Source organism: Echeneis naucrates, chromosome 5 (assembly GCF_900963305.1).
Source record: "Echeneis naucrates chromosome 5, fEcheNa1.1, whole genome shotgun sequence".
NCBI classification, from domain to species: domain Eukaryota; kingdom Metazoa; phylum Chordata; class Actinopteri; order Carangiformes; family Echeneidae; genus Echeneis; species Echeneis naucrates.
The window spans coordinates 8,855,775-8,882,650 of NC_042515.1; the positions used below are offsets into that span (position 1 = coordinate 8,855,775).

The 26,876-nt window shown below is 39.8% G+C and overlaps 1 protein-coding gene across 1 annotated transcript in view; it reads left to right on the forward strand.

The window, feature by feature from the left end:
• kif5ab (kinesin family member 5A, b) overlaps positions 1-26,876 on the forward strand; it is a 50,538-nt gene that overhangs the window by 17,108 nt on the left and 6,554 nt on the right. The window contains exons 3-24 of the mRNA XM_029502275.1: positions 494-581; positions 1,484-1,557; positions 1,922-2,026; positions 2,431-2,479; positions 3,470-3,525; positions 4,194-4,281; positions 4,546-4,670; positions 6,034-6,138; positions 6,772-6,920; positions 8,246-8,394; positions 11,526-11,731; positions 12,602-12,670; positions 13,868-14,074; positions 17,467-17,613; positions 18,185-18,373; positions 18,765-18,882; positions 21,435-21,499; positions 23,001-23,110; positions 24,275-24,376; positions 24,897-24,957; positions 25,047-25,118; positions 25,277-25,381. Coding sequence (XP_029358135.1) covers positions 494-581; positions 1,484-1,557; positions 1,922-2,026; positions 2,431-2,479; positions 3,470-3,525; positions 4,194-4,281; positions 4,546-4,670; positions 6,034-6,138; positions 6,772-6,920; positions 8,246-8,394; positions 11,526-11,731; positions 12,602-12,670; positions 13,868-14,074; positions 17,467-17,613; positions 18,185-18,373; positions 18,765-18,882; positions 21,435-21,499; positions 23,001-23,110; positions 24,275-24,376; positions 24,897-24,957; positions 25,047-25,118; positions 25,277-25,381 — 2,439 coding nt within the window. The remainder of the gene's footprint in view (positions 1-493; positions 582-1,483; positions 1,558-1,921; positions 2,027-2,430; positions 2,480-3,469; positions 3,526-4,193; positions 4,282-4,545; positions 4,671-6,033; positions 6,139-6,771; positions 6,921-8,245; positions 8,395-11,525; positions 11,732-12,601; positions 12,671-13,867; positions 14,075-17,466; positions 17,614-18,184; positions 18,374-18,764; positions 18,883-21,434; positions 21,500-23,000; positions 23,111-24,274; positions 24,377-24,896; positions 24,958-25,046; positions 25,119-25,276; positions 25,382-26,876) is intronic.

Sequence of the window (26,876 nt, forward strand, 5' to 3'; positions counted from 1 at the left end):
CCTTGAATGCTCCTTCTAATGGCTTCACCTCAGATGTGATCCCTTCACTCTCTTTCTCTGGGTCACATAGTCTTTTACCCACAGTTTCATGCTGCACTGCATTCATTCAAAACCCCCATTGCTTCTCAATAGCGCAGGAAGGTACTGTACTGCTGAAAAAAGAGACAGATGGGCCTCTGAATGTGATATATGCGTTTCTATTCTGGCATCATACACACAGATGGGCACACTGTCTATAAAACTTATTCACTATGTGTATGAAGGAAATATTGATGTGGCTCTATTTATAGGGGCAATATGGTTTTACATAACGTTTTAGCGATGAACATAATCCAAGTCACAAACAACTTGCAACCTCACACACACCCTTCACAAACTCCTCAGGTTGGTCTTTACATCATGCCAAATGGGAGGCTGTCACTGGCAGTAATTTAAAGTACCTCCTAAATTGTCTGTGCTGCTTAGCTGACTGTGTTTGTGTTTGCTTTTACAGGGGAAGTCGTATGTATTTGACCAGGTGTTCCCCACCAACACCACCCAAGAGCAGGTCTACAATACCTGTGCCAAGCAGATTGTCCGAGGTGAGTCACACTGCATCACAATGTCTCTTGGGATCTATACATCAGTTTTGTCAGTCCATTCACTGTGCACATCCAATGGCATTTCCCTCCAGTAAGTGATAAACACCAATTTTCACGATGAGATGCAGTCACATAACCTACAGGTATGAGCAGCAAAAATGCGGAGGATCACATCACAGCAGGGCAGGAGTGTATCCACAAGGCAATAGATCAAAAGAAACCATCACCTCAGAAAGCCCAATCTTTGTTCCTTACTCCTCCCTCTGTCTGCAACCGCTGTCAAGATCTCAAGTGCCTCTGGAAGTCCATTGAACTGAGTCTCGATGGAGCATGTAAAAGGCTGCAAAAAGACGTAATATAAAAAAAAAAGCACCATCCATGACTGACAACAGGACAGGAAACATTTATGGTTAGGGATTTAGGAAAATGCTGCAATGAGAAGTGAGCTTTGAATTGTGTCCACAGAACAGGGCAGTGGAAGGCAAACCACAGCAGAGAAATCTGGTTATAGAGGCACATCCATATTTTTACGGTCTTTCCCCCTTTGTCTCTTTGGCTGTCTGCTTTTGTATTTTTCAATTTATCCACATTATTGTGTCCTTCACTGACTAAATTAGAGACTTAAACACTGCAGCTACGTGTTGCTTATTGTGTGCAGCCATAAAGGTTGCACAGATTCAGAGCAAGCTTAAACAGCATGCACTGCTTCATGGCCACAGTTTGATCTGTGTGTGGAGCAAAGGTCAAAGCAATTTGCCTTTGCTTATATGTACATCTGCCTTTCTTTCATACTGCCGAAGCTCCGGTCTGAATGGATAGGATTCTGTCAGATTATCCTTTTGTATGGTATTTTTTCATTTCCACTTTATTTGCTTTATTCAACGTACCTCTCCTCCCTTCAGATGTACTCGCTGGATACAATGGGACCATCTTTGCTTATGGCCAGACTTCCTCTGGAAAAACACACACCATGGAGGTAGAGTATGGATAAATAATTTACAGTCTTGCTGTAGCACGCTCACATTGGCTCAGACACACACACACACACACACACACACACACATATTTTACTTATTCATTTTTTTTTTATAGCTCACCTCTTCTGCTCTCCCTGACATGACATCTCCCTCCATCACTGTCATCGCTCTTTATCTTACTTTTCCAGCCTTCTGTGGGAACTACCCTGCTCTACTGCTCTCTCTGGGAAACAACCCTGTTACTTTTCAAGTCAAAGACCAATCTGTTCTTCTTTCTTTTTACTACACTCTCAGCTTAATTCATTCCAGGGCCCACATCTATCCGACACTTGGCTTACATATTCTTATCTTATCTTCTTGCAGGGAAACCTTCATGATCCCCAGGGAATGGGAATCATCCCCCGGATCGCTGAAGACATTTTTGAGCATATATTTGCAATGGATGAGAACCTAGAATTCCATATAAAGGTTGGTGTGAATTTCAATTGTGTCTGTTCATGTGTGTATTTGTGCAATTGTCACAAACACACCGATGCACGTGTTTAGTTTTGCTCACACACACACAATGATACATTCAGTGGGAATTTGCTTTGAAACTCGGAGGTAATCTTCTGCCTACACACTGAACATCAATAAATGATGATATGATATAAACCATGATAATCCTACAGTATTTGTTGTGATTTTTCCCCTTTTACATCACTGCACCATAATGGAGGATAAAGCCACACCAGGCACATGGGTGGAGAGATTACTGCTACATCATTTTGCATATTTGTCCAATGAGCTTTCATTTCGCGCCCTTCATGTATCTATCAACATCTTCTTTTGGGTCCTGTGCTATTTATTTATTCATTTATTTATTTCTCCAGGTCTCCTACTTCGAAATCTACATGGACAAAATCCGGGACCTGCTGGATGGTGTGTGTATGCAATGAAAATGTGAACACATCTGTTAATACTTATGGCTACATCTAGGTCCATAACAGACCATCAAGGTTTATTAGCCACTGTGGGGAGATGTAGAGTGTAAAAATCAATTTTTTTTAAATTTAGGAGGAAGCTTAACCCTGGGCTGTTAAAAAAAAAAAAAAAAAAAAAAGCATCCTATCATCCTATCACTTATTTGCAGTGAAGGTTATGCAGGAAAATAGAGAGGAAAACACTTAGTATCATGTCTCCATCAAGGAAACTAGCGTGGGTGCATCAACAATAGTTAAATTTGATTATGACTTCCTATAGACCTTTGCCTATCTACTTCAGACAATAAAACTTAATGGCTCTGAGCATTACATGCACAGACAAACCCCACAACATTGCAGTTCTGAGTCTTATCACTGAGATATATAACCACTAGAAAATGATTGAGACTTGAATTGAGAGCTGTAGGCAGCATCGCTGTGATTACATCTTAAATGGAGCCAGAGACAGTGGTGAAAGGCTCAATCTGTATTCACAGGAGCTCTCTGTGGGTGAGCAACATTTAAGCTAGGGCCAGTTTAAAAAAAAAAAAAGAAAAGAAAAGAAATTAATGCAGCATAGAGTATAGTCTATGTAGCTTTGTACACAGAAGAAGGGTATGGTTTAAAAAAAAAAAACAAACAAACAAACAAACATACAAACACCTGCAGACACACATGTCCAGACAATCTCCATGTGACCCCACAATCTAGTAAAATTGAATGACTTTGGACAAGATAGGACATGCCTCAAAGATTTTTCTTGCACCGCGGAGTCTGACTCACAAGCATAAAGGGAACATAGTCAGGTTGGATTATGGATGTTCTGAGTGGAAAACCACAGTCATATGCAAGCACTCATTTGCATGCACAACCCTAACCCACACACTCATTCACACATACACGTATATATAAATACAATGACCTTTCCTTATTTTCCCCCACACCCCAGTGACAAAGATCAACCTTTCAGTGCATGAGGATAAAAACAGAGTTCCTTATGTGAAGGTGAGTCACGTACATAACTCAGAGGCTCTTGTCGCCTTTGGCAAGATTAAGTCTAGTAGCATTAATTTCTATTATGTAAATATAATATGTTAAATAATCAGTGGGACATTTTGGAAAATTTGATTATTTGCTTTCATTTTGCGATTAAAAGATTTTAGCTTTAGCAGGTGGGGAAGGAGAGTAGCTCTGTCAAATGGAAACGAAACACACCCATTCCTCCAATTTTTGGGGAAGCCATTTTTAATTTACCTGTCGCTGCTTTGCTTGTGTTAGCATTAACATCCTACCAGTGAGTTCAGCGTAAAACATACTTTTACTCACCAACAGTCTCCAGAGGTTGAAAATACCACCAAAGTTAACTCTTGTCTTTCTCTGATTTTTTTTTTTTTTCTCCTTCTGGAATATGACCATACTTTTCTTTACCTTGTTACTGCAAAATTAGAAAGCAAATAAACTTTCCCAAAACTTTTTCATTGGGGATACTTCAGAATATGTGTAGAGCTCAAAGCAGGTGCATGTTTGGGGCATTAATTTGCAGTCAGAACAACAAAATATGTATGTGATTATAAATTATGTGTTTTTGTATGTACATGTACCTTTACATAAATGAATGTGTTTCATTTATCACTACACAAACGAAAGTGTGCATGTGTGTGTCTTTCGCTAAGGGCTGCACTGAACGCTTTGTCACAAGCCCCGAGGAAGTGATGGATGTGATAGATGAAGGAAAGGCTAACCGTCATGTTGCTGTCACAAGTGAGTCATGCTGTTGATCTTCTCAGTACTGACCCTAACCCTACCTTCACACTGTCAGACCTGACACCTCGCACATTTTTCACAGTTTAAGTAAGGCCATACTAAAGTGCAAAGGTGAGAAATGCATGATGTGGTGCAAAGTGAACATCTTGCTTAACATCTCTGTCAGTTGGGGAAGGGGGTGGGATGAATGATATTTTCCGTAAGGAGGCTAAATTGGAGTTTCTCCTCCCCTCTTCTCATCTTGTGCTATCATCACTTTAGACATGAATGAGCACAGCTCCCGCAGTCATAGCATCTTCCTGATAAACATCAAACAGGAACACGTGGAGATGGAACAGAAGCTGAGTGGGAAGCTATACCTTGTCGACCTAGCTGGAAGCGAGAAGGTAGGGTGAATGGGGAATATTCTTGAAAATAACATTAAAAGCAGGGCTTTGCATTGCTATTAAATCATAATGTTCACTGTCAGCAGGATTTTGTAACAAAGGGACCGTCTGTTCTCAGAAATAGGTTTTTCAGATATCAAAGAAGCAGATAAACAATGTATTACAGCTCTGAGTGTGGCTCTGCACTGAATTTTTAATGGATATCATATTATAAGAGACCACATTCTGTCTTTGGGACTGTGGATTTATTTGCATTTTTTTCTTTGTTCAGTCTGTCACCAATGATAGAGTTTTTCACCTTTTTTCAGTTTAGATGAGGTCTAAAAGACCAGACTACAGTAGACAGAGGTCGCATTGAAGGGGAGCTGCGAACATCTAATTATGTCCCCTGTTCCAAGGCCTTTCAGGTGAAATCTGAGTCAGCTTGCCCTGTCACACTTTTCATGAAGCAATTTATATCCAGAACACAGGCTGTACTTCAGAAAACATGCAGACAGAAAATATATTAGAGGTGCAGCTGAGCATGACCCCTGCTTTCTGGTGTTGATGGTATCGATGTAAAATATGAATATCATGTGCTTGAAGTGGCAAATGGCCATTTAGACTTGATAGGTTTTGATTAATTGCTATTAAGTGCTGATGCTGCATCTGTAAGTTGGTTTCATCATCCCCGCTGGCAGAAGGAAGAAAAGGGAATAAAATGCTCCATCCGCTTCTGCAACATCTTTGAATTTAATACAAAATATTAGGACTGAACAGAAAGCTTGTGTATCCTCCATTAATAGGGTTTGATAGGACAACTTGCTCTCCTCATTAAGCTCTCATTATCTGTTATGTAATTATGTAAATAATTGTATCCCATGACAATTGTGATACAAGATGATGATGCGTGTTCCTTTTGAAGTTAAATGTTATGCAGAAATGTTTTCAGACATGTTTGTAGAAAAAAAAAATATATAAAAACTTTCCTGAAAAAAATATAGTTTTTTAGCAATCATAAGGAATATAGAGTTTTTCTTTATGTACAAGTCAAATATTTTTCCATGTTCAGCCGAATTGCTGGCTGTGACCCGATAAAAGACTCCCAGTTAAGCTAGCAATTAATTAGCATTGATTAATTGGATGTCTTCCAACTGAACACGGTCAGCATTTTCCCATATAATTAGACACTCATCTAATTAGAAAAGTCTTACACTTTCATTTCTAGGAGCCTTATTTCAGTTCAGTAGGTCCAACGCTAAGACATTGTCAAAAACCGCAGCACTTGCACAGTAAAGCATCGTAAAAAAAAAAAAAAAACATTGTTGTCCTTTTGACATTTTTATACTCTCTCTCTCTTTCTGTATGTGTGTATCTGTGTCAGGTCAGTAAGACAGGTGCGGAGGGAGCAGTGCTGGATGAGGCCAAGAACATCAACAAGTCTTTGTCGGCCCTGGGGAACGTCATCTCGGCTTTGGCTGAGGGAACGGTATGTTGGAGAAATCTCTGCTTCCTCCAAAGCGCTACACACCGAAGGGTTTTCCTTTCACCTGTTTTTTTATTTTTTTGAACAAGCATTTGGTTACCAGCTGCAGTAAATTGGCTGAATGTATTTGATGAGAAGAACTGAAATGGCCTGAGTGAAGGGATTTGCTTCATGCCTCAATTCAGCAACAGTCAAACACAAATTACTGAGTAAAACGAATCAGCTCAGAGGTATTTGTATAATCCTACACCTAAACCTACCTTAAAAAGATCCAACATTTAAAATATTTCAGCAAAATATGACATTGATTTTTTTTTTTTTTTTTGCCAAGATGAGAAGTGTAGCTGCAGGAGGTAATAGCTGCCTTAGCTGGGGTAAGTTAAAAAATCAGTTAGCACTGAACACAATCTGGGGTTTTGCAGAATTGTCTCATATTGACAACGGTGAAACAACAGATGGAGAGAAATCACTCCTTTCTTTGTTCTCTTCTGATGCTCACAACAGATCATTTTTTGTTAGAAGAAAAGGGAAAGAAAGGGAAATTCAGAAAGTGCTCCAGAGATTTATTTTTTTATAATCCTTTTATGCCTCCATCTCTGATTCCCTTTCATTCTTCCCTTCTTTACCTCTTTATAGAAATCCCATGTACCATACCGAGACAGCAAAATGACTCGTATCCTGCAGGACTCACTGGGCGGGAATTGTCGCACCACCATGTTCATCTGTTGCTCTCCTTCTAGCTATAACGATCTGGAGACCAAATCCACCTTGATGTTTGGCCAACGGTAACACACTTCCATGATGCACCACGCAGCACAACACACAATGTTGTTTTCTTCAAGTGCAGCTGTTGGGATATTTTTCGGCTCAAACCTGTTTTGTAGTCTGATATGCTGTTCACCATTTGTTGCCTCTACTGCTTTTGATGGCCCACACATCGTCTTCAGAAAGTTTGTGTTGCATGGATGATGCTCAGATTGCAAAAGAAGCATCTTGTCTAATCTAAAGGATCTAAAGGGTGAACTGCAGTCATAGAGTTTTTTTTTGGGCTTTTTGCAAGATTTCCACTCATATTGCTCGCTGTCAGCTAAAGGAACTCACAGATGGAAAGAGTCTGAAAAAAAACAAAAAACCTCCCAGTGCATCTTCAGTCCTTTTCCTCTAAAATGAACCCTTTGAATATAGACAAGTGTTGGTTGAAATAAATAATGTATGCCAAGGGAGTGGCAGACTCCACAGCAGATATTTGAATTTTACTGAACAGAAATGTGGTCTCTTATCTCCCTCTGTGAACCACAGTAGCTGTTGAACGCCAAACTGATCTTTTTTCTTTGTCTGGGAGGTCAATATAGATCAAAAATACTCAACCACTTTATGTGAATATTTCGGTGTTATCATCATGACTATAATCTGACAATTAAAGTCTAAATGTGCAGAGGGGACATTGCTGCATTAAAAGGAGGCTGCTGAAATTCTGTCTTGTTTAGTGCTAATTTTAGAGTTTCATTTTATATCAGAAACACAGGCTCTATGAATTGTCTCGGGCTGTACTTCATTCAGTTACCTACATCCTAATGGGAAGAGAGCAAATTTAGGAAGAGTCTGTTGTGATATCAGGGAATAAATAAATGAGGGAAACATATTTTTCTCACTGGAGTGTGAAATTACGTGAAATTCGCTGATGTGAGAGTCACAACCAGAGCTCCCTGCTGAGCGGCTGCAGTCATGAACGTTTCAGCTCAGCTGTGCCTCATGTTTTGAGTTATTGTGGAGAAACAATTTACTTTACACGCTAATGAACTGCTTGAATGTTACATTTTTATATGTATGAATGTGTTTGATGGAGTCTGAAGCATGGCACTTTTTGAGTTTTCACCATTGTATATTGTAGCCTCTTCCTGCATGCACCATCAAACACAGTAGAAACTCAATTTGCATAACAATTAATGAGATGCAAGCACATTTTCATTAAGCCGCCACAGCGAGCTGAAATATCCTCCAATTCTTTGCTGTTCTTGTACACTTTTTTTCTTTTCATCTCACCCTTCTATCCTCACATTCTTTCCCTCCTCTTCTACTTATCTGATCCACACTGTATCCTACCAATTAGAGCCAAGACCATTAGAAACACTGTATCGGTAAACCTGGAGCTCACAGCAGAACAGTGGAAGAGGAAGTATGAGAAGGAAAAGGAGAAGAACAGGTCGATGAAGGAGACCATTCAGAGGCTTGAAGCCGAGCTGGACCGCAGGAGGAAAGGTAATGCAGCGTACAAAAACACTCCTCTAGAGATGAACTGTTGAAATGCCCTGCCCTGGGTGGTTGACATTATCACATGGACAGACTGCCTCAATTTAGAGGAAACACAAGAAAGTTGTGCGACAAAAACAGTTTGTACAGCTGTTCATGGTCCTCAGAGGATGGCTTTTCCTGTAGTACCAGCATGACATTCGCATTTTTTTTTTTATTCTGAGAGCAGTGTCTTCCGAGAAATATTGAATTTCAATTTGGTGCATCCATATTCCGCAAAGATCCTCTGCCTTTTGGATTCTCCCTGTTGTCAGAACAAAACACGCCCACTGTGCATTTCAACCAACAAACTGCTCAGATGGACAATGGGGTGTGCTATGTGTTAAAGCTAAATTAGCTTAGCGCTGCTGCTTGCATGGCTATGACTCATATTTGACAAATTATTGTAAGGGATGATACAAAAGAAAAAAAATTCACTGCTGCGTTAAAGAAACTCAGATCCTGAATCAGTTACATTATGTTATTTTTGGTGACAAAGGTCACCCACCAAGCTGCCACCAAATAAATAAGGGCAGTTTTTCCTGGACAGTGAGTGCTGGATGTCAAACCCAGAGAACTCAGCCTCTACATGGTTCCCTATAGAAAAACCAATTCACTTAATGCCCCTGTCGCCTCTAGTCTCCTTTCTTTCATGGGAGCGTACCCACTAACTGGACTGAAAAGCCTGTCAGCCTGCAGACATTGCTTTTCAGTCCACATGAGTGCAGATTTAACCTTTTGTTGCTCTCTCTACACACAGAGATATAGGAGGGAACAGCCAGACTTTCTGGACATGTGCCCAAACTCCTTAAATTCCCTTTCAGGTTATTTCTAATATTCACACTTTAAACTGCAGAGTTGGATTCCCCTCACATTAGACTGGAGGGCAACGGTGCCGTGGACTTTGTTTTATGAATACTGATGTGTTAGACATTCCCACAGCCACAAAGGTTAATCCCATCTAACAGAAAGTCATAACTTACACTTGTCCTCCTCCATGTCATCACACACAGCCCTGTGTCAGTGTACGCCCAAGAATACAAGCATGTGAAACGCCATACACAATTATGCTCTCATGATTACACTGATCTACTGTAGCCTCTCTTGCTGGACTTCAGGTCGATCCAAATGTCAGTGCGCTCAATGGTTGTGATCGGCTGACATTTAAGCTGTGTAATGAATCCTCTCTGGTGTTCCCCTCGCTACTTGACCTGAATTTTAAAAATGCTGGAACACGTCTTTATTGTACACCAATTGTTGAAAATGATTCCCTTTAGTGACTGTGATAATCCTTCACACACACTCAATTTCCTCCTCAACCACTCTCTTCTCTGACTTATCCAGTTTGGTACTTTTAATTTTCTCAGGTATGACCCCCCACTGCCACTCCCATCACACTGCTCCCTGTATTGTTGGCCACCTCAGGCCTGAGACGGATGCTGTTGAGCTCCATCTCACACAACATTTTCCAACTCTCCACTCCAGGGTGTCCCAAAGATATTAGCACTTTCCTCGCACAGCAAAAGGTATCCAGTGCAGAGTGTGAATTCCCTGTAGTGTGCAATGCACGTTTCACCTGGCAGCTGTTTTTGCCTAGTAGCACACCCTCAGCTCGACCTGGAAATTCATCTGTAAAAGGTGTCAGCTGTATAGTAGTTTATTGTAAAAAGTATGGATTACATTGACCTTGTCTTGGAGGGGGCAAAGTACTCAATTTTCCAATTGATCCACTTACTTCCCAGTTGCAGGACATTAAGTCAGTCAAATCAGAGGCATGCCACATGCTAGAGGCGGCAACACAAAAACAGGCACAGTGCAGAGCTCAAGCTTAGCCCCCTTTCAAGCAGCAACAAGCAGTTTATTCTAATTTGTTGTGTGAATTTTGGAAAGAGCAATGGATGCGTAAAAGTGTCACATAAACGTGTCATAATGCAAAACAGCGACATGGCTTAGTTCTTTTTCCCTGATGGCTGTTGTCAATTGGTGCAACCAGTTTACACAAGAGTGAGGCAGCGTTGCTGACATGGCATGTTTGAAACAAATGGTACCTGTTTGGTTTGATTTGCCTAACCTGAACATTGTGAACACAAACCATCCAGGTTTGCTTTACATTTTACTATTTCTTCTTCACCACAAAAACATACAGTTCATGAGCTGTGACAGCGGATATCAAGATATAAGATTGGAATGGTTACTTTTAAGTTAGAATGTAGCATTTGTTTTTCAGCTTCTTTTTATTATTATCTCAAGCATCTTGTATAAATATTGTGCCATCTTTTGTTCAGAGATCGCCCATATTCCACTTCTTTACTCCCAACAGCCCAGTCAGTTATTTAACCCCAATTTTACGTTTTACCATTTACCATTTTACGTTCTTTTCATATTCATACTAAAACATCAGAAGCCAACAGGTGAAGAAAAGTCAATGTTCATCCATCAGTCCCTGTTCCCATCTCCTGCATTTTGAGTTAATTTAGCTTCCCGCCCCCAAAGGTGTTCAAAAGACAGCAGAATGCATTTCATTCTTTGTATTCTCCTGGTTTGGTTTGAACAGAGCTGAAAAATGGAAAAACCTTTTATATTTAAATTTTCATTCTCCTAACTACAATAGAACACTTTAAAAGCTACTCTGCTGAGGGGTTGAATTCATTTAAGGTTTTTTGTGCTTTTATCACTGTGTGTTTTAGGAAAAATACTGTCATGGTCAGACATTTGGTCAGACATTTTTATATGGTGTATTAAACATTTAATGTATTAGATTTTCTGTTTGTGTGAGCAATTTGCATTTTTTATTTTTTTTTTTTTACATTCCATCTACTATTCACCCTCCTTCTTGCATTTTGGTATGAATCTTGGTCAAGGCCAGAGAGAACTGGATTTTGGGTCTGAGTACATAAAAAAATGCTTATTTATTAAATTTAGTGAGATTTCAACGTATTCAGGAGTAAAGAATGGGCACATGTTGGAGATTAACTGCTCTAATCCCTATTTTATGCCTGTATGTATGGAGGGATTTGCCGAAAATGAGAGCCACCTATTTACTAAATAAATAAACAAACAAATAAATAAATTAATTCCAATATTTGGTCCATTGTCTCTAGGTGACGATGATGATGTTGTGGATCAGCATGAAAGATCGGAGGGCGCGCCTCTGGAAGTTGCAGAATCTGAGGAGCCAGTTCTTGACATTGGTAGCCCTTGCAGCCCCTGCTCAGTTGCATCCTCCATTGTGGTTCATATTTCTGAGGAGGAGCGGCATAAATATGAGGAGGAGATTCGCAAGCTGTACAAACAGCTGGACGATAAGGTATGAAATTGAGGACAATTTGTGAGCATGAATGTAGAGCTACACACTATGGCAGATATTTGTAATGGTATGCACACATGAATGCAACGAGTGTATCAAACATGTATTATTCATGTTAATGAATTCAGGATCACACACAATGTAGTGAATAATAAAGAAACTCTTAGGAATAATTGCCACTGGGGGAAATGGTAATTTTTGACATTGAAAAGCATTAAGCTTTCACTTATCTAACACATCACAATCTATCCACATTTATATAGCACTCCACAACATGGTTATGTGTAATTTTATAGACTTTTATCAACTGATACTAATTACACTGAGTTGTGTGTCAGTGCACTTTTTATCTTTTCTTTGCTGTGCATCAAGATAAAAATCCCATGTTCTCTTTTTGAGTTGCAGTGGTTGTACAGAACAATCTGTGCATATATTTAATTTTTTTTTTTCCACTGCATGTAATACACTAGTATAATAGTACTTTTATGTACCTGGAAAATGTTTGCTATGACATGTAGTGTTTCTGGTTGAGGGCAGTGCATTTTATCATTGGAATACCTTGCATTTTACTCTCTGATACTATTGCTAATGTATTTTTTCTTTTTAACAATAACTTTACTCTTTCTTATTAATAACATTTATATTGTTTATGTTTGGACAGAATCTATGATTTCTCCATGAAGAATAGTATTGAAAGTGCACTGGATTGCTCATCTGTACAGTTAAGGGGAAGCTGAAAGTAGGCTATAGCTGAACAGTTAGTGAGCTATAGTTGAATATGGAACCCAAAAGTACAAAAGATGACGCACATAAGATCCATAATAATGTCAATGAACTATGTCCGTTTTGTGTGTCTCTATACCACCAAAGGATGATGAAATCAACCACCAGAGCCAGATGGTAGAGAAGCTGAAGGAGCAGATGCTCAACCAGGAGGAGGTAAAGGACCCTGGTTTTACATCCCTACATCAGTCTGGTTAAATGGCCCACAGTAGGCTGCACTTCTTGAAATGTGGTAAAAATGTGAATAGAAGTCACCCAGGGCGGCCTTTATTATCCCAGTTCTGAAGTGACAGAGAGAAGAAAAACGCCTTCCAAGTGCCAGAGAGCCCCTCTCACGCATCAAGTGTCATTGTTAAATTGTGAGTGTGTTATTTGTATTTTAACCGTAGTGTTAAACATAGCAGACTGGATTGGAAAGATCAATAGATTTAGGGACTGACTCATGATGTGCTGCGTGTGGTATCTGTTCATTTTGATAAATGCATGAAGGGGAACAGCCTGTCTTAGCATGGTAACATTTTTGCTCTATAAACAGACAAATGCTCTCTTATGATCTGATATTTAATGTGACATGTTTGTATGAGCTTCAAGAATTTGGTAACTTTTTTAAACCACAAAATTGTATGCACCCCTTTGTCACATAAGTTATGCAATAAACAGGATTGTCTCTGTGTTTGAGCTACATGTCGGGGGAAGAGCAATTGAAAGCCCCCATTATAAAGTAATCACAAGCAGTGTTTACAACATATAGTGACAACATTGGTTAAAATAGGGGACCAAATATGCTGAAACGGGCTTTGGCCTACTCCGCTGCTGAGTCATTTGCAAAATTACTTAATTCATATTCCAAAATTATCCTGCTGTGGGTTGAGCTGACAAGATGGTAACTACCTAACCTCTTTCTGTGTGCAGTAACATGATTTTACATCCATTTGGCCAAGTACAAACTGCAGAGCTGCCGAGGTTAAAACATGCTGGCACCCTGGGTAGAGCAATATCTATGTCTAATCACATCCATTCAGTAAAACGGCCCACAGTGCGCTGCAGCAAGTACAAACAGACACCATGCTGGCATAATAATATTGGCTCTTAAAGTGTCAAATGATAGGCCCCGATCAATATTCCAAGTATATTTCATTTGTTAAATTACACATGTATTGTGTAACAGAGTTTGTACATGTTTATCTCTTGTCGGCAAGAGAGCCAGATAAACCTCACAGCTATGTTTTATTAAAACCCTACATCTCTGAAATGTGAATAATGGCGATGAAGCTGCTTTTGTATGAAATATTTCTATAAATATGTTTTGTTGTTGTTTTTTTTTTTTTTAAACCAAATCTACTTTGCCCTCAGCTTTTAGCATCATCCAGGGGTGATAGTGAGAAGGTGCAGTCCGAGCTTTGCAGGCTTCAGACGGAGAATGATTCTGCTAAGACAGAGGTGAAGGAGGTCCTGCAGGCCCTGGAGGAGCTGGCAGTCAACTATGACCAGAAGAGCCTGGAGGTGGAGGAGAAAAGCATGCAGAACAAGCTCCTGGCTGAAGAGCTTGCAAAGAAAATGGTGGGTCAGGCTTTTTTGTTGTTAATATTTAATAGTCAAAAAAGCGAGTGAACATGCAGGAAAGAGGGGCAATAGAGAAAATCAAAGAGGCAGAGACTGAAGAGGACTGAGGAAATATTCCCCTGATTCAACTAATTAAAAGAGTGACAGACAATGTATGTGCAGGAGAATTGAAGATTAAATTTGTGTAATTTATACAAAACCTTACTGTGCACAGTAGACTGAAGTTGGCTCAAGATGCTAAAAACTAGGATGAATATTGTGGAAGACCACTTTCAGGAAAAGAAAGGTGGTAAAGGAAACTATCTTTCAACTACTTCAGTAGAAGATATAAAATTCAATTAAGGAGATAATGAATTGAATCAGAGTGTTACATTGAAAGAGAGATAACGGAGAAAATTCTGATCATTTGGTTGCCTGCTGTCTGTCAAATGTGCCACGTCAGATCCTACTAGGCACAGACAGAAAAATTCAAAATGGGAAGGGAGAAGCAATCAATCTTTTCGTTGAGGCACTGAATATATAAATAATAAATAAAGCGCTGGCCTGTCGTGTACGTTGTAATCACACCAGACAATAATCAGCAACATGATATATGGCCCAGGACTGTCTGAGGACAGCAGAATATTTACATCAGATAGAACCTGAGAAAGTGTAAGTCACAATAAATCTAAAAATATGTTTGTCTGATTGGAGTCTCACAGCCTGTCATAGAGAATTAATCAAAACTTGACAGTTTTGAAATCTTATAGCTGTGTTTGTGAGTTGATCATTTTAAAGGAGAAAAAGTCAGATAGTGTTAGAATTAAGGATTGGCAGAACTGGTCAGTTATCCATAAGGCTACTATGACTGGCTCAGTGGAGCAAGTGGATCATTATGGCCCTTCTTTAAAAGCCTTTAATATTCTGGGCCGTGTTTTTACAATCTACCATTGTGAGTGGCTACATTTTAGTCTGCTAAATGCAGCTATCTGCTCTCGGCTGTTGTGCTCTGACCTCTCACCTATCATAGTCTTCACTCAGGGACCACAGCGGGTAGTCTGACAGGTTGTGAGTACACAAAAGTGTGCAGTGATCTGAAGAAAACCCCGTCCTCTCAGGCCTCTTCCCCGTTCCAGCCCCCACCTGCCCACCCTGGCTCTTAAACACTGGCACAGAGTTGCTCCCATGTGCAATGTGGTAGGTTTTTGACATTTTCCATACACCATACATGAAATGAGGCACCAGTGACCTAGAAAAATGTTGCAATGGAATACATTCATCACTGTCTCCTCAGCAGACTGTGTTGGTGCTTTTGGTGGAAAACCCTCTCTTATTCTGCAGGAGGCCATATCATCACTCATTGTTACCGCCATCCATCTGCTCTTTTCATCCATCTGTCCTCTTAAACCCCTTTCTATCATTATGATTAACTCCATTCATCTTTTAATCAACCAACCAACTCTTCCCTGTGATATCACTTCATAAATCTTTTTTTTCCCCAATTGCAGTGAACACTTTCCATTAACCTTTCGCCTGCGCTCCTTTTACCTAATAATAAATGAATTGATTTCAGTTAATTATTTACCATCATTTGTGCTAAGTAAATATTTTGATGTGGGAAGTGACCAGAAAAATTATCACAGGGTATAAAGTTAATGACGGGGATGAAGATTGAAAAGTATATCCACAAGAAAATGTTATGGTGTGTAAGGTGGTTGGGAGAGTGGGATGGGAGAGTTAGCATAAAATACATCATTAAAAAGATTTTGAGGGCAATATTTATCTGATAATAGGGGATTCACTTTGTATATAATGAAATTTATTGAGAAAAGTAAGACCTTTCGAATATGTGTAAAAAGACACCACTGTCATTCATCAATAATTTACACCAGGAATCAGGAGTTCAGAAATACTGGCTCTGACTGCAGCCAACTTCAAAACTTTTCTTGGCCTCATTCATTTTGTAAGACATTGGGCGCATTGATTGAATCCAAATTGTTTTGTTGTATTTAAGCCACTGCAGCGACAGCAATATTTAGAAGCTCCCTGTTGTACAAATTAGAAAAGGATAAAATAAGCTCATAATTTATCTCCCAGATCCTTTTATTCAGGGCCACTACCATCAGCAGCTATCTTGAAAGTTAGTGATTTGTAATTTGAAAGCAATTATGTTTTGGTACTTGGATCTTGTGGACAAAAGTAAGGCCAGGACATGGGGCTACCAGAACACATCAAAATAAAGCTCCACTTCTGTTTCAAGTGAGGAATTAAAGTACTCTTGGTTCACATGAATTTTATACTTTTTTAAGTATCTGAATTGATTATGACAAGAACCTATAGCGTGTAAGAAAGCCAATTAAAAGGTAATTGGTCAACACTGTCATATTGTTGCACAGCAGCATAATGGTTAGCGCTGTTGCCCCACATGTTTTCCCTGTGCCTGCATGTGTTTCTTCTGGTTTCCTCCCACCATCCAAAGACATCATGTTTAGGTTGATTGGTGACCCTAAATTGTCTGTAGTTGTGAGTGCAAGAGCTTGTTCATCTCTGTATGTTGGCCGTGCGATGGACTGGTCCAGGGTATACACCGGCCAATGTGCGCTGGGCTGGGTTCCAGCACGCTCTGTAACCCGGAAACAGATAAGTAGTAAAAGATGAATGAATGAATGTTATATTATTATTTAGGGTTTACATTGTCAATTTGTGCATCGAGTCAGACGAAAGAAAATATTCCATCTAAAAATCTGTGGATCTATCTGTTTTCACTGCTACAGCACCCCTCTGTATATTGTTACGGCACAGAGGGGTGTCCAGCAGAGACTTCTTATTTATTGGTTTTTCCATAACATCATTAATCTTATCATTAATTCTTGAACTTTGAAAGAAAAGCTCAGAAATGCTACATTTCCATTTGCATTTTCCCTTCTCCATAGAGGATAAAAGGGCAATTGATGTGAAATATATATGAAATATTCTAATGATTTATGATGAGTACAATTCACAACCTCAAGATAACATAACTTGATGTATACACCCCTAATAGGTCTCTTAAGATGTGCAACTGTTGAGCTGGTGGTGCCTCCAGCTAAGACTAACCAGGTTGAAGTCAGCCACAATGTAGACCACTTTCCATAGAAACAGTGTTTGGATAAAATTAGAAAAGTTAGATATAAAAATGTGTAACCGGTTTATACTCAGACAAATCGTTCTACACCCATGGTCAGCGGTTAAAATATGTCTTGCAGCTGTGTGTGATCCCAGGTTAATGGACTCTCATTACCCTTTTCTATCACGCCACCCCCACACAGTATTCTCTCTCCAATCCCTTCTATGCTTTCTCTTTCTCATTTGTTTTCCTCTCTCACACACTCTTGCTCACCCCAAACCTCGTCTGTCTTCTCCTCGGACAGGGTCACCTGATGGCTTTAGAGGCGGACCTGTCCCGTATCCAAGAAGTGAGCAGCCAACAGAGGAAACGCATCGCTGAGATTCTCAATGGGCTCATGAGGGAGCTGAGTGAATTCAGCACCATTGTTGGAAACAAGGACATCAAGCTGGTTAGTGGAGCCGAGGTTGCAGGTTCAGTGAACATGTATTCACAAAAGATAGGCCATTTCAAAAAGGTGTAATTTTTTACCATTTTAGTATTTATAGAATACCTAAAACCTAAGAGTTATATGGTGGAACAAAAAAAAAAAGTAGACCCTCATATTTATGATTTATTAAGAATGAACTTAAGACTTACCAACTAAAGAATACAGCAAGCTACAACTCTTTCATCCTATTTCTGAGCAATGAAGTTAACACAAAAGAGTGACAATGTGACAAACAGTCTGGGTTCAAAAGTTCACACTTTACAACACTGGCATATTTATATGTGAAATATATTTTGTGACTGCTTGTTCCTAGGCAGTGTTACATTTTTATCACAATTGAAGGTTAAACTCTGAGACACAGTGGCATGTTTCAATGCCTTGCACATCATGTTATATACATTTCGCTTCAGTATAGGCCCAGAGGATAGTTTATTGATACATTTACTGTCATCTGTAATACTTTGATTGATTTTGATATGCACCTCTGAATCACAGCACCTGCTAAATGATATCATTCATCATTCACACCCAGCCCATGGAGCTCACTGGTGCGATTGAGGAGGAGTTCACTGTGGCTCGCCTCTACATCAGTAAGATAAAGTCAGAGGTGAAATCCATGGTGAAGCGCTGCCGCCATCTGGAGAACCTTCAGATGGAGTGTCATCGCAAGATGGAAGAGACGGAAAGAGAGCTGTCGTCATGCCACCTCCTCATTGCACAGGTGAGGGACTGTGGGGAGTTAAAATTTTAATCTCTTCAATCTAGAAACAGAAGTTTGTTGACAAAAACAAGGACGCTGTAGCTAACAACACTGCAAGACATTCATTTTCACCTGAAATGACTGAGAAAGTTTGCTTTGTAGGCCTTCATGTGATATAAATGACCTGATGAAGAGCTGTGTACTCAAAATATCTCTCAAATGTTTGTGTAAAAAATGTTTTGTTTTTTTTTGCGGGGGGGATTAGCGTTAGCCTCAGATGCTTTTTGTTCAAACGCTCCTGATTCTTAAAGTATTGTGTGTTTTCAGTCCTCTTGGCTGGTGTGTTTGTGTTTGTTTATTCTTGGTATCTTCACTTGGTTTTTTCATTAGTATACCATGTTCTGACTTTCAGCATGGGGCAAAGATCCGCTCTCTAACTGAATACATGCAGAATGTGGAGCTGAAGAAGAGACAGCTGGAGGATAGCTACGACTCTCTGAGCGAGGAGCTGGCCAACATCAGAGCTCAAGGTAGAATAAAAGAAATGATACTGTAAGGAGCGGGCGTACAATAGTCACACATAACCAGGAAAAACACACCATTTTTGTTTTAGTTGTGAACTTGCCAAGATTTGCTAATTACCTTCAGAGACCTGGCCATGAAAGATAGTACTGTTACAAATTAAATGTTTTACCTGACTGTGGCTCTAGATGTAAGGCAAACTAATCTTTGAGAGAACGTGAACATCTGAATCTAATTTCAATTTCACTAATCAATCCAGTTCAGAGGCACACATTGAAGCCTCTTTGGGGAGAAAGTCTGAGGGCCACAAAACTGACTGTCCGATCATCAGGGAACCTTGAGTGTCCGTAAATTTTTTTTCCCCAGATGGTGTGATGTTATGTCACAGAATAAATGAAGTAAAAACATCAGCCTGATGGTAGCACCAGAGTAACCTTTCTAACCCTAACCCTAACCTTTCTAATTTACACTGGCCATGTAAATTCAAACTATGATCTGAATTGACCATTTAACAGTGTTGTTGGACTTCACGGTGACCAGGTTTTATAACACTGTCTATTCAAGTAGCTTCACCAGTCAGTTTTACAAAACAGGTAAAAAAATTATGGGTTTTGGAATATCTGTGGTCTGTCAGTTTGGATTTTAATGGCCAAGACGCCCTTGTTCTGAGAAACACTGCACTGGAGAGAAAGTCAGAATAACATCAATACAAGATTTGGTGGAAGGTCTTAAATCCTCTAGGCATCATGAATGGCTTCAATATTTCATGACAAGTCATCTAAGTTTAGATACAGCAGTCTGCACCAAACATGTGCCCCTTCAGATCATCCAGAGAGCCCTCAATCAAGCTTTGGAGGGTAAATCTAGTTGAATCTGAGGTTCAAGGATAAACATTGTACAAATACTGTCAGTTGAGTTCGTGTAAAATATGCAAGTTTAGCCTCAGGCCAAAGATGAGATTTGACCGTATGCCAAGGGAGTAGAAAATATCAATATTTTTTGATAAACATAGTATCACATTTATAAATCAGACAAAACAGTTATAACCGGTTTGTTCAATAAAAATGCAAATAATAATATAATAATATATATATATATATATATATATATATATATATATAATTTTTTTTTTATTTTTGTTGCACAAGTTCCTTGTGTTTTCTCTAAACTTAAATGTTATTCCTTTCAACCCAACCAAACATTTTAAAAATATTTTGTGCTGAAGGGATTAAAATTATTTAAGTTAGAATGTGGTAAACGCTGTGTGACATCCTTACTCACTGCACAGTGAAGGAAAACGTTTAAACTGATAAATCTTGAGTCTGGAGATGCCAAACTCCAATTAAAGGTTAATGTTTAGACAGGGTCAAATAAAATCATGTCTGGACTAATGTAGAAAGACAACAAACCTGTCACTTTGTCTTAATGCCATCAAGCTGAAGGTGGAAGGAATTTTCTCTCTGCTTACAGCCATTTTAATGGCTTCAGAGGAGAGTTTCAGCTTGTGCCAGGGGCCTCTTTATGCTGTCAATAGAAAAACAGCTAATACTGATGAACAGCTTTGGCTCCAAAACATCTCACAACACCAGCACAATACACTACATTACTGGTGCAGTTAAAATTCAAGTGGTGTTCAGCTGACTGCAGTCATTCCCAGGCTCATTTATTCATTCATCTTCTACCGCTTATCCTTTTCCGGGTTGCGGGGGGTGCTGGAGCCAATCCCAGCTCACACTGGGCGAGGGCGAGTTCACCCTGGACAGGTCGCCAACCCATTACAGGGCCAACACACAGAGACAGACAACAACAGAGACCAACAACCACTTACACACATTTAGAGTCACCAGTAACCTAGACATGATGTCTTTGGACAGTCTGAGGAAACTGGAGTACTCGGAGGAAACCCACGCAAGCACAGGGCGAACATGCAAACTTAACACAGAAAGGCCTCAGGCACAGGAACCAAATCCACAAACTTCTTATTGTGGGGCAGTGATAACCACTATGCTGCTGTACTGCCGTATTCCCAGGATGCAATTCACAAATCAGGCCAAGGGCATACCTTTCCTGAAGAGTCCCACAGAACTGCATTAAATAACCAGCGAATTTAAAGGCAAATAAATCAATTTTGCACCCACTCCCTGCCTGAGCCAGGCACTTGTGGTGTCATTACAGAAGTAGATAAACACAAAGTGCCGCAGGTTATAGTGTTCTCACAGCTTTGGTGTGAGGTACAGGCCTCCTAATTTCATCATCGCATATTGGGAGCAGCGGGGAATCAGCAGCAGATCAAATCAGCATGACACAATAGCTGTCATTTGCAATAATGGATACTAACATACCCAAGACATGACTTGGATCAGGCTGACCTCACTGTGAACATCACACATCAGCACTTGTGTGCTGTGGAAGTCAGGTCACTCTCACCTATGACTTTTTATCTACATCGGCATTTTACTCCTCAGTATCCTTTTCCTCTTTTTTGGTCTTCACTTTGGTTCCTTACACCATCAGTCTCTCAGTGTGTTTACTCCTAAATGTGTGTCCGTGTGTGTTTCAGAGAGCTTGTCACACATGGCCAAGGAGGGCAACCACACTTGTGCTCGGGACTGCTGTGATATAAAGGTAGTCATGACTACAGTGAGAGCCACTTAATGGAATGACCTTTTACTTCAGCACCTCTGCACTCAGCTGAATGCAGACGTGCTTATGTGGATGTCATATGGGAGTGCATTTGCTTGCCACTGTATCTATTTTTCATGTGTCTCTGTGCTGCGTCTGTGCTGGTACATAAGCTGAGGAATGTATCTGCATGTAAAGTGATGCATGGCTTTAACCAATGGATAAAAATTTTGGCACTTACTCGCAATAGTGAGATTAGAACATCCATATGTTTCAGTATGATAAATATGAACCTATAGCCAGCAGTCACACATGCATGCAGAAACTACTCTACTCGGCTCTATGGGTCCAAATATGCAGCGATTTTTATAAACAAGTTCCAACCTGGTGACAACCAGGTGGATGAATGTTGCTACCTTTTGGACAGATCTAGATTAACTATGTCTTTATTTTAAGTCACGCTAACATGCTGCTGATAGCACCTAATTATTTATTGTGCTGACATGAAATTTGCATCAATCTGCTAGAAACCAAATGAAACCAAGACAGTTAAAAAATAAAAGAATGTTAAACTATTCTTTTAATCAGTCAATAAAACGGAGAAAATCCTGCGATTAACTATGCTGGAAATCACAAATATTTGGCATGTCCTTTTGGTAAATGACTTGATAGGGTGATGAAAATTGTGGTTGTCAGATTTCCATACATTTTTTTGCCAACATGGTAAAATGAAGCAGTTTCACTTGTTACAAATACCTGTTGATGTCACTTTACATTGTCTTACTGCGCATCACCAACAATGCTTCCAGCACATTATAAACAGTTTCATTATATATTTGCACAAAAAACCTGTAATCAATCATTGTACTGGAATGCTCGTAGATATTCTGTCTTTCAGTTTATTTTTAGTAATTAGGGAAAAAAACCCACTTTATTTTGCATTGGAAATACGTAATCATGAAATATGTGATCATGATGTAACCTAAAGTAATGAAAGAATTACCTTTTATTGCTAATGACTTTATTTCCTGGCACGCACAGATTATGCAAAAATATCAAAATAAATGGTCAAAAACTAACTGACAGCAATGACTTTTTTAGGCCCATGGAGGCCTGGGGCCACTTTGCCTAGTTGGTAATGCATTCTTAAAGTCAGCATCTGGCATATGTTGTTTAATGCTTCTGTACAGCTGGCAGAATTAGTTTGTTTTCATTATCAGCTTGTATGTGTGCATTTGTGTGTGTATATTTGTGTACAAAACCCCCCAGTTACATTAGCATGTCATTTCAGTCACCAGCGTACAACACAATCTGCTGTGCTTATGTGTGTGTTCAATGCCCATGTGGCATTGTGTGTCCACATGTGCACTCGAGTGTGTAATTTTCTCCTCTAGTTATTTTTGTTTTCCTTTTGTTCCTACCTTTGGGTACTCTTAGACTCTCTCTCTCTCTCATTATATATCCTGTGTATGTCTCTCACTCCCTCTTGCTGCCCATACCTCAGAGGGCTCTGGAGCAGCAGATGGAGTCACACCGTGAGGCGCACAGCAAACAGCTTGGCCGCCTGCGAGATGAGATCAATGAGAAGCAGAAGATCATCGACAATTTAACTGAGTCAGTATTTCAAAATAGAGATTCTTAATATGGATAGGAGCATTAAAATAGTATTAAAATAGACATCCAGGAGTATACAGAAATCAATGTCAATGCACCAAAATATTAAAATCCAACCAGGAGTGTATTTGCTTCTGTATTTGAGACTGGGCTGTGGCAAGAGACAGCTTACCCACTCAGTCAGAAGCCTACAGGCTCAAAGTTGAAGTTTAGTTCTACCCTCTTAAGAAGTGGAAAAATTGTGAAATTGGGGTTATACCATGTCAATAGTTGAGTTTTCAAAAAGTGTTAGCCCTTCAATATATGTGGGTGATTTACATGGTCAGGAAACTGCAGTGTGGGAAGGCTGCTGCTGAATCTGTTTGAGAAGCCCCTGGCTCTATGAAATAAGATGCCTTCAGGTGCCTTGTTTTGACTATGTTCTATACCAGGCATGACTGTCTGGAACAGGACTGCAGGGCAGACCCTCTTGTAGGACTACAGTACATTTCCCAGCTGGCTTTGGTGTGACTGTAACACCCAAGGAGCAGCTGCAGGGATTCTTTGAAAGAAAACACATTTGGAGCCGCTCTGCTTGTCCTGCTGGCAAAGCCTGATCTGGATAAGCAGCTTGAAAATAGATGCATGGTTGGATGGATGGATGTCAGTGAAGTGGAACGGTCTAATCTGAAATAGGAACAGTGTGACCTGTAGATTCTTTGACAGAACAGGAAAAGCAGAGTGACGTACACAGACATGCACAGTTTTGCCAAGCATCCTAAACCAGGATGAGCCTGCCTTGACTGGACCCTTCTGTGTTTTTCTTTTGATCTAAACTTTGGCCACTCAAGCTCTTTTGTTATGTAGCAACAGAAATAAATCCATAACATACACATAGAAATGGTGGCTCTTCATATAATGTTGTACACGCCAGTGAATTGGACTGTTTCGCTCAATCTTTTTTCAACTTAAATATCAAAGAAAGAAGACAAAACCTTGAATTAATGTCGACTTTTGATGATTCTTCTAAATGGGTAAATAAAATACAGAATGATTAAATTCTATTTTGGTGCCCTTTGAAGTTTGAGGAAGTTAATTAGAAATGATATGATTTTCAAGAGCAGTTGCAGATTTTTAGTTCTCATAAAGGGAATCAACGAGTAAGCCAGTTGCCACTTTTTTCAGCTCTAACCAGAAGCAGCAGCTGGAGTTGGAGTTGCTACATGATGACTTTGAACATCTCAGGAGCCAAGAGCGTCATAAGAGCCGGCAGCTGGAGGAACTGATGTGAGTCTCTGCTTTACAGTCCTGACCAGCTTTCACACACTTCCCCATATGGAGTCCTGGGGGCAAGCTGCCCCTTTTGATTCACATCTTCCATGTCTTTCTGTTTGCTCCCTTTTGTCAATTTATTTTCCTCTGCAGCTCTGACTGCCATTCTATTTACTGTGTGGGCCTATAGTCATGGAGTAATATCATCCTGCACACTGTGGCTAAAATAAGCTGGAAGCTGGCCTTTTTAACCATCTCTTGGTTCCTTGATAAAGAAGAGGTTCTTTTTCATGCTATCTTGCTCTCTTTGAATATCCATTATGTAGTTTTGGAATAAGGCAGCAGCTGGCTGCTAATATGCTTCTCTTGGACTGACCTTTGCAGCATATTGCATTAGATTGCAGCTGGGTAACAGCCCATGAGTGGGGCCAATGGTGCATTCTGGCTTTTCTTCTATGTTAATGGATTGTTCTGGTAAGACCATGGCAATTATTTGGCAAAAGGTAATTTCATTTAGAGATTTCTCTGTATTTAGATTTCTCCATGAGCGGCATGAGCAGTCAAAGCAGGACCTTAAGGGACTGGAGGAGACTGTTGTAAGTCATTATTTATTCTCACGACCCAACTGATAAACTAAATATCTATTTTCTTTAACTGCACCATTTCCTCTCTCCTCATACCGTAGGCTCATGAGCTCCAGACCCTGCACAACCTCCGCAAGCTTTTTGTTCAAGACCTCACAACTCGAGTTAGAAAAGTAAGATAGACATAAATAAGTTTCACAACACACGCCAAAGCTTCCATTTTCCACATCTTACCTTTGTTGCCACAGTACATCTGACTCAGCCGAAATGCTGCAGCACAGAGGTGTTTTTAGCCTTCAACAACTATAACAGTCTGTGTTTCTGTTGACAGAGTGCAGAAATGGAGCCTGATGACACAGGGGGATATATCACCCAGAAACAGAAGATTTCCTTTCTTGAAAACAACCTGGACCAGCTTACAAAAGTTCACAAACAGGTAACTTCAATAGCAGTTACGAAGCCCTAAATTATTTTGACAACACAGATCATAACATTGTGCCTGCCTGCCACCTTTAAATATTGGGACAAATGGTGTGGTTTACCTGAGCCTGGAAGCTTGACTCTCAGTAGCAAAGTGAGGAAATATCAGAGGAGGACAAAAGAAGTGAGCCAAAATAATAGAGAGCAGCTTGCACTGTCATTGTTCTTCAATCCACAAAACCTAGACTGGTGCCATCAATCATCTGACCACAGAAACTTCTCCAGAAGTATCCTTGAAAACAGAGCTGCGCGAGTCAAACTACGCTGCCTTCAGGGAGAGGAAGCCATTCAGCATAAAATTATTAATCGGATATAATTTACACAAATAATTCATCCTCATGCAGGTGCACACAAGCACTTAGTTTTTCCTCCTCTTCTTGGCTGACACGCACAAACTCAAAATGGCATCCTCATGCTAAAAAATGTTAAATAAACACAGTTTAAGTTCCTAAATGCTTTACAGCCATGGACTAAATGTTGAAATGTTAAATGTTCTGCAGAATGGCACCTATAGTCAGGCTGACAGATTGGTGAAAGCTGCACTGCAGTAGTTTGTCAGGCAGAAAACCAATCCTAAAGTTGTTGCTGGGAGAGCCCTCTCCCATCCACCACCCGCTGCTACTGTGAGACTAGAAGACAAAAGTCTTGGCCATAAATCAGAAAATACTCAGTGAAAAGTGTTAAGACTCCCAAAGGCAGGCAGTGGACAGTGCACCAGGGCTACATGCGAGTTTTATTGCGCCTGTAAAAATACAATTATGTCTGTCTGTCAAAACATCTGCCTGCACACATACAGCTGTCATGATTTCGATTGTCGACCTGTGTCTATTTTATGCTTTTTCCTTTGAAGTTATTGCCACAAAACCAATAATCTACATCCAAACCTCAGTTGGATCGATTGAATTCCTGCATCGTCTGTCTACCTTCCATGTTAAATAACCTCTGCAGCCTACTAAACCTCTCACTGTTGTGCTCAGTACCCTTGCAGGATATGAATTAGTTTCCATGTTCATGTTCTAGCAAGCTCTGCTTTTCAAGTGTTCCTTTCTCACATATACCTTTGCCACTTACAGCTTACGTGTGCAGCAATGTAAAAATCAATGCATCTGCACATTGAGTATTAACAAAAACCATCTGATACATATGGTGATAAAATTTTTAATGTATGTAAAAAAAAAATGTAATGTATATTGTACTGAAAACATACTTTTAGTTTGGTCCAGATTGTCCATGACTTTGACTGACTAACCACTGTTGGGTCAGATGGCTGAATGTTGCATTTTCGTGAGCGTGATTAGGACCGTTATGAATTTAAACTGCTCAAGGCCTTTGTTTGGGACAAGCTTGTCTTAGAGACCTCTCTTCATTTCCAATTCCAATCCCGATATATGGTATTTTAGTGAGGATTTTAGTTTGCTCCCTTTTTCTGTGATAAATTGTATAGACACTGA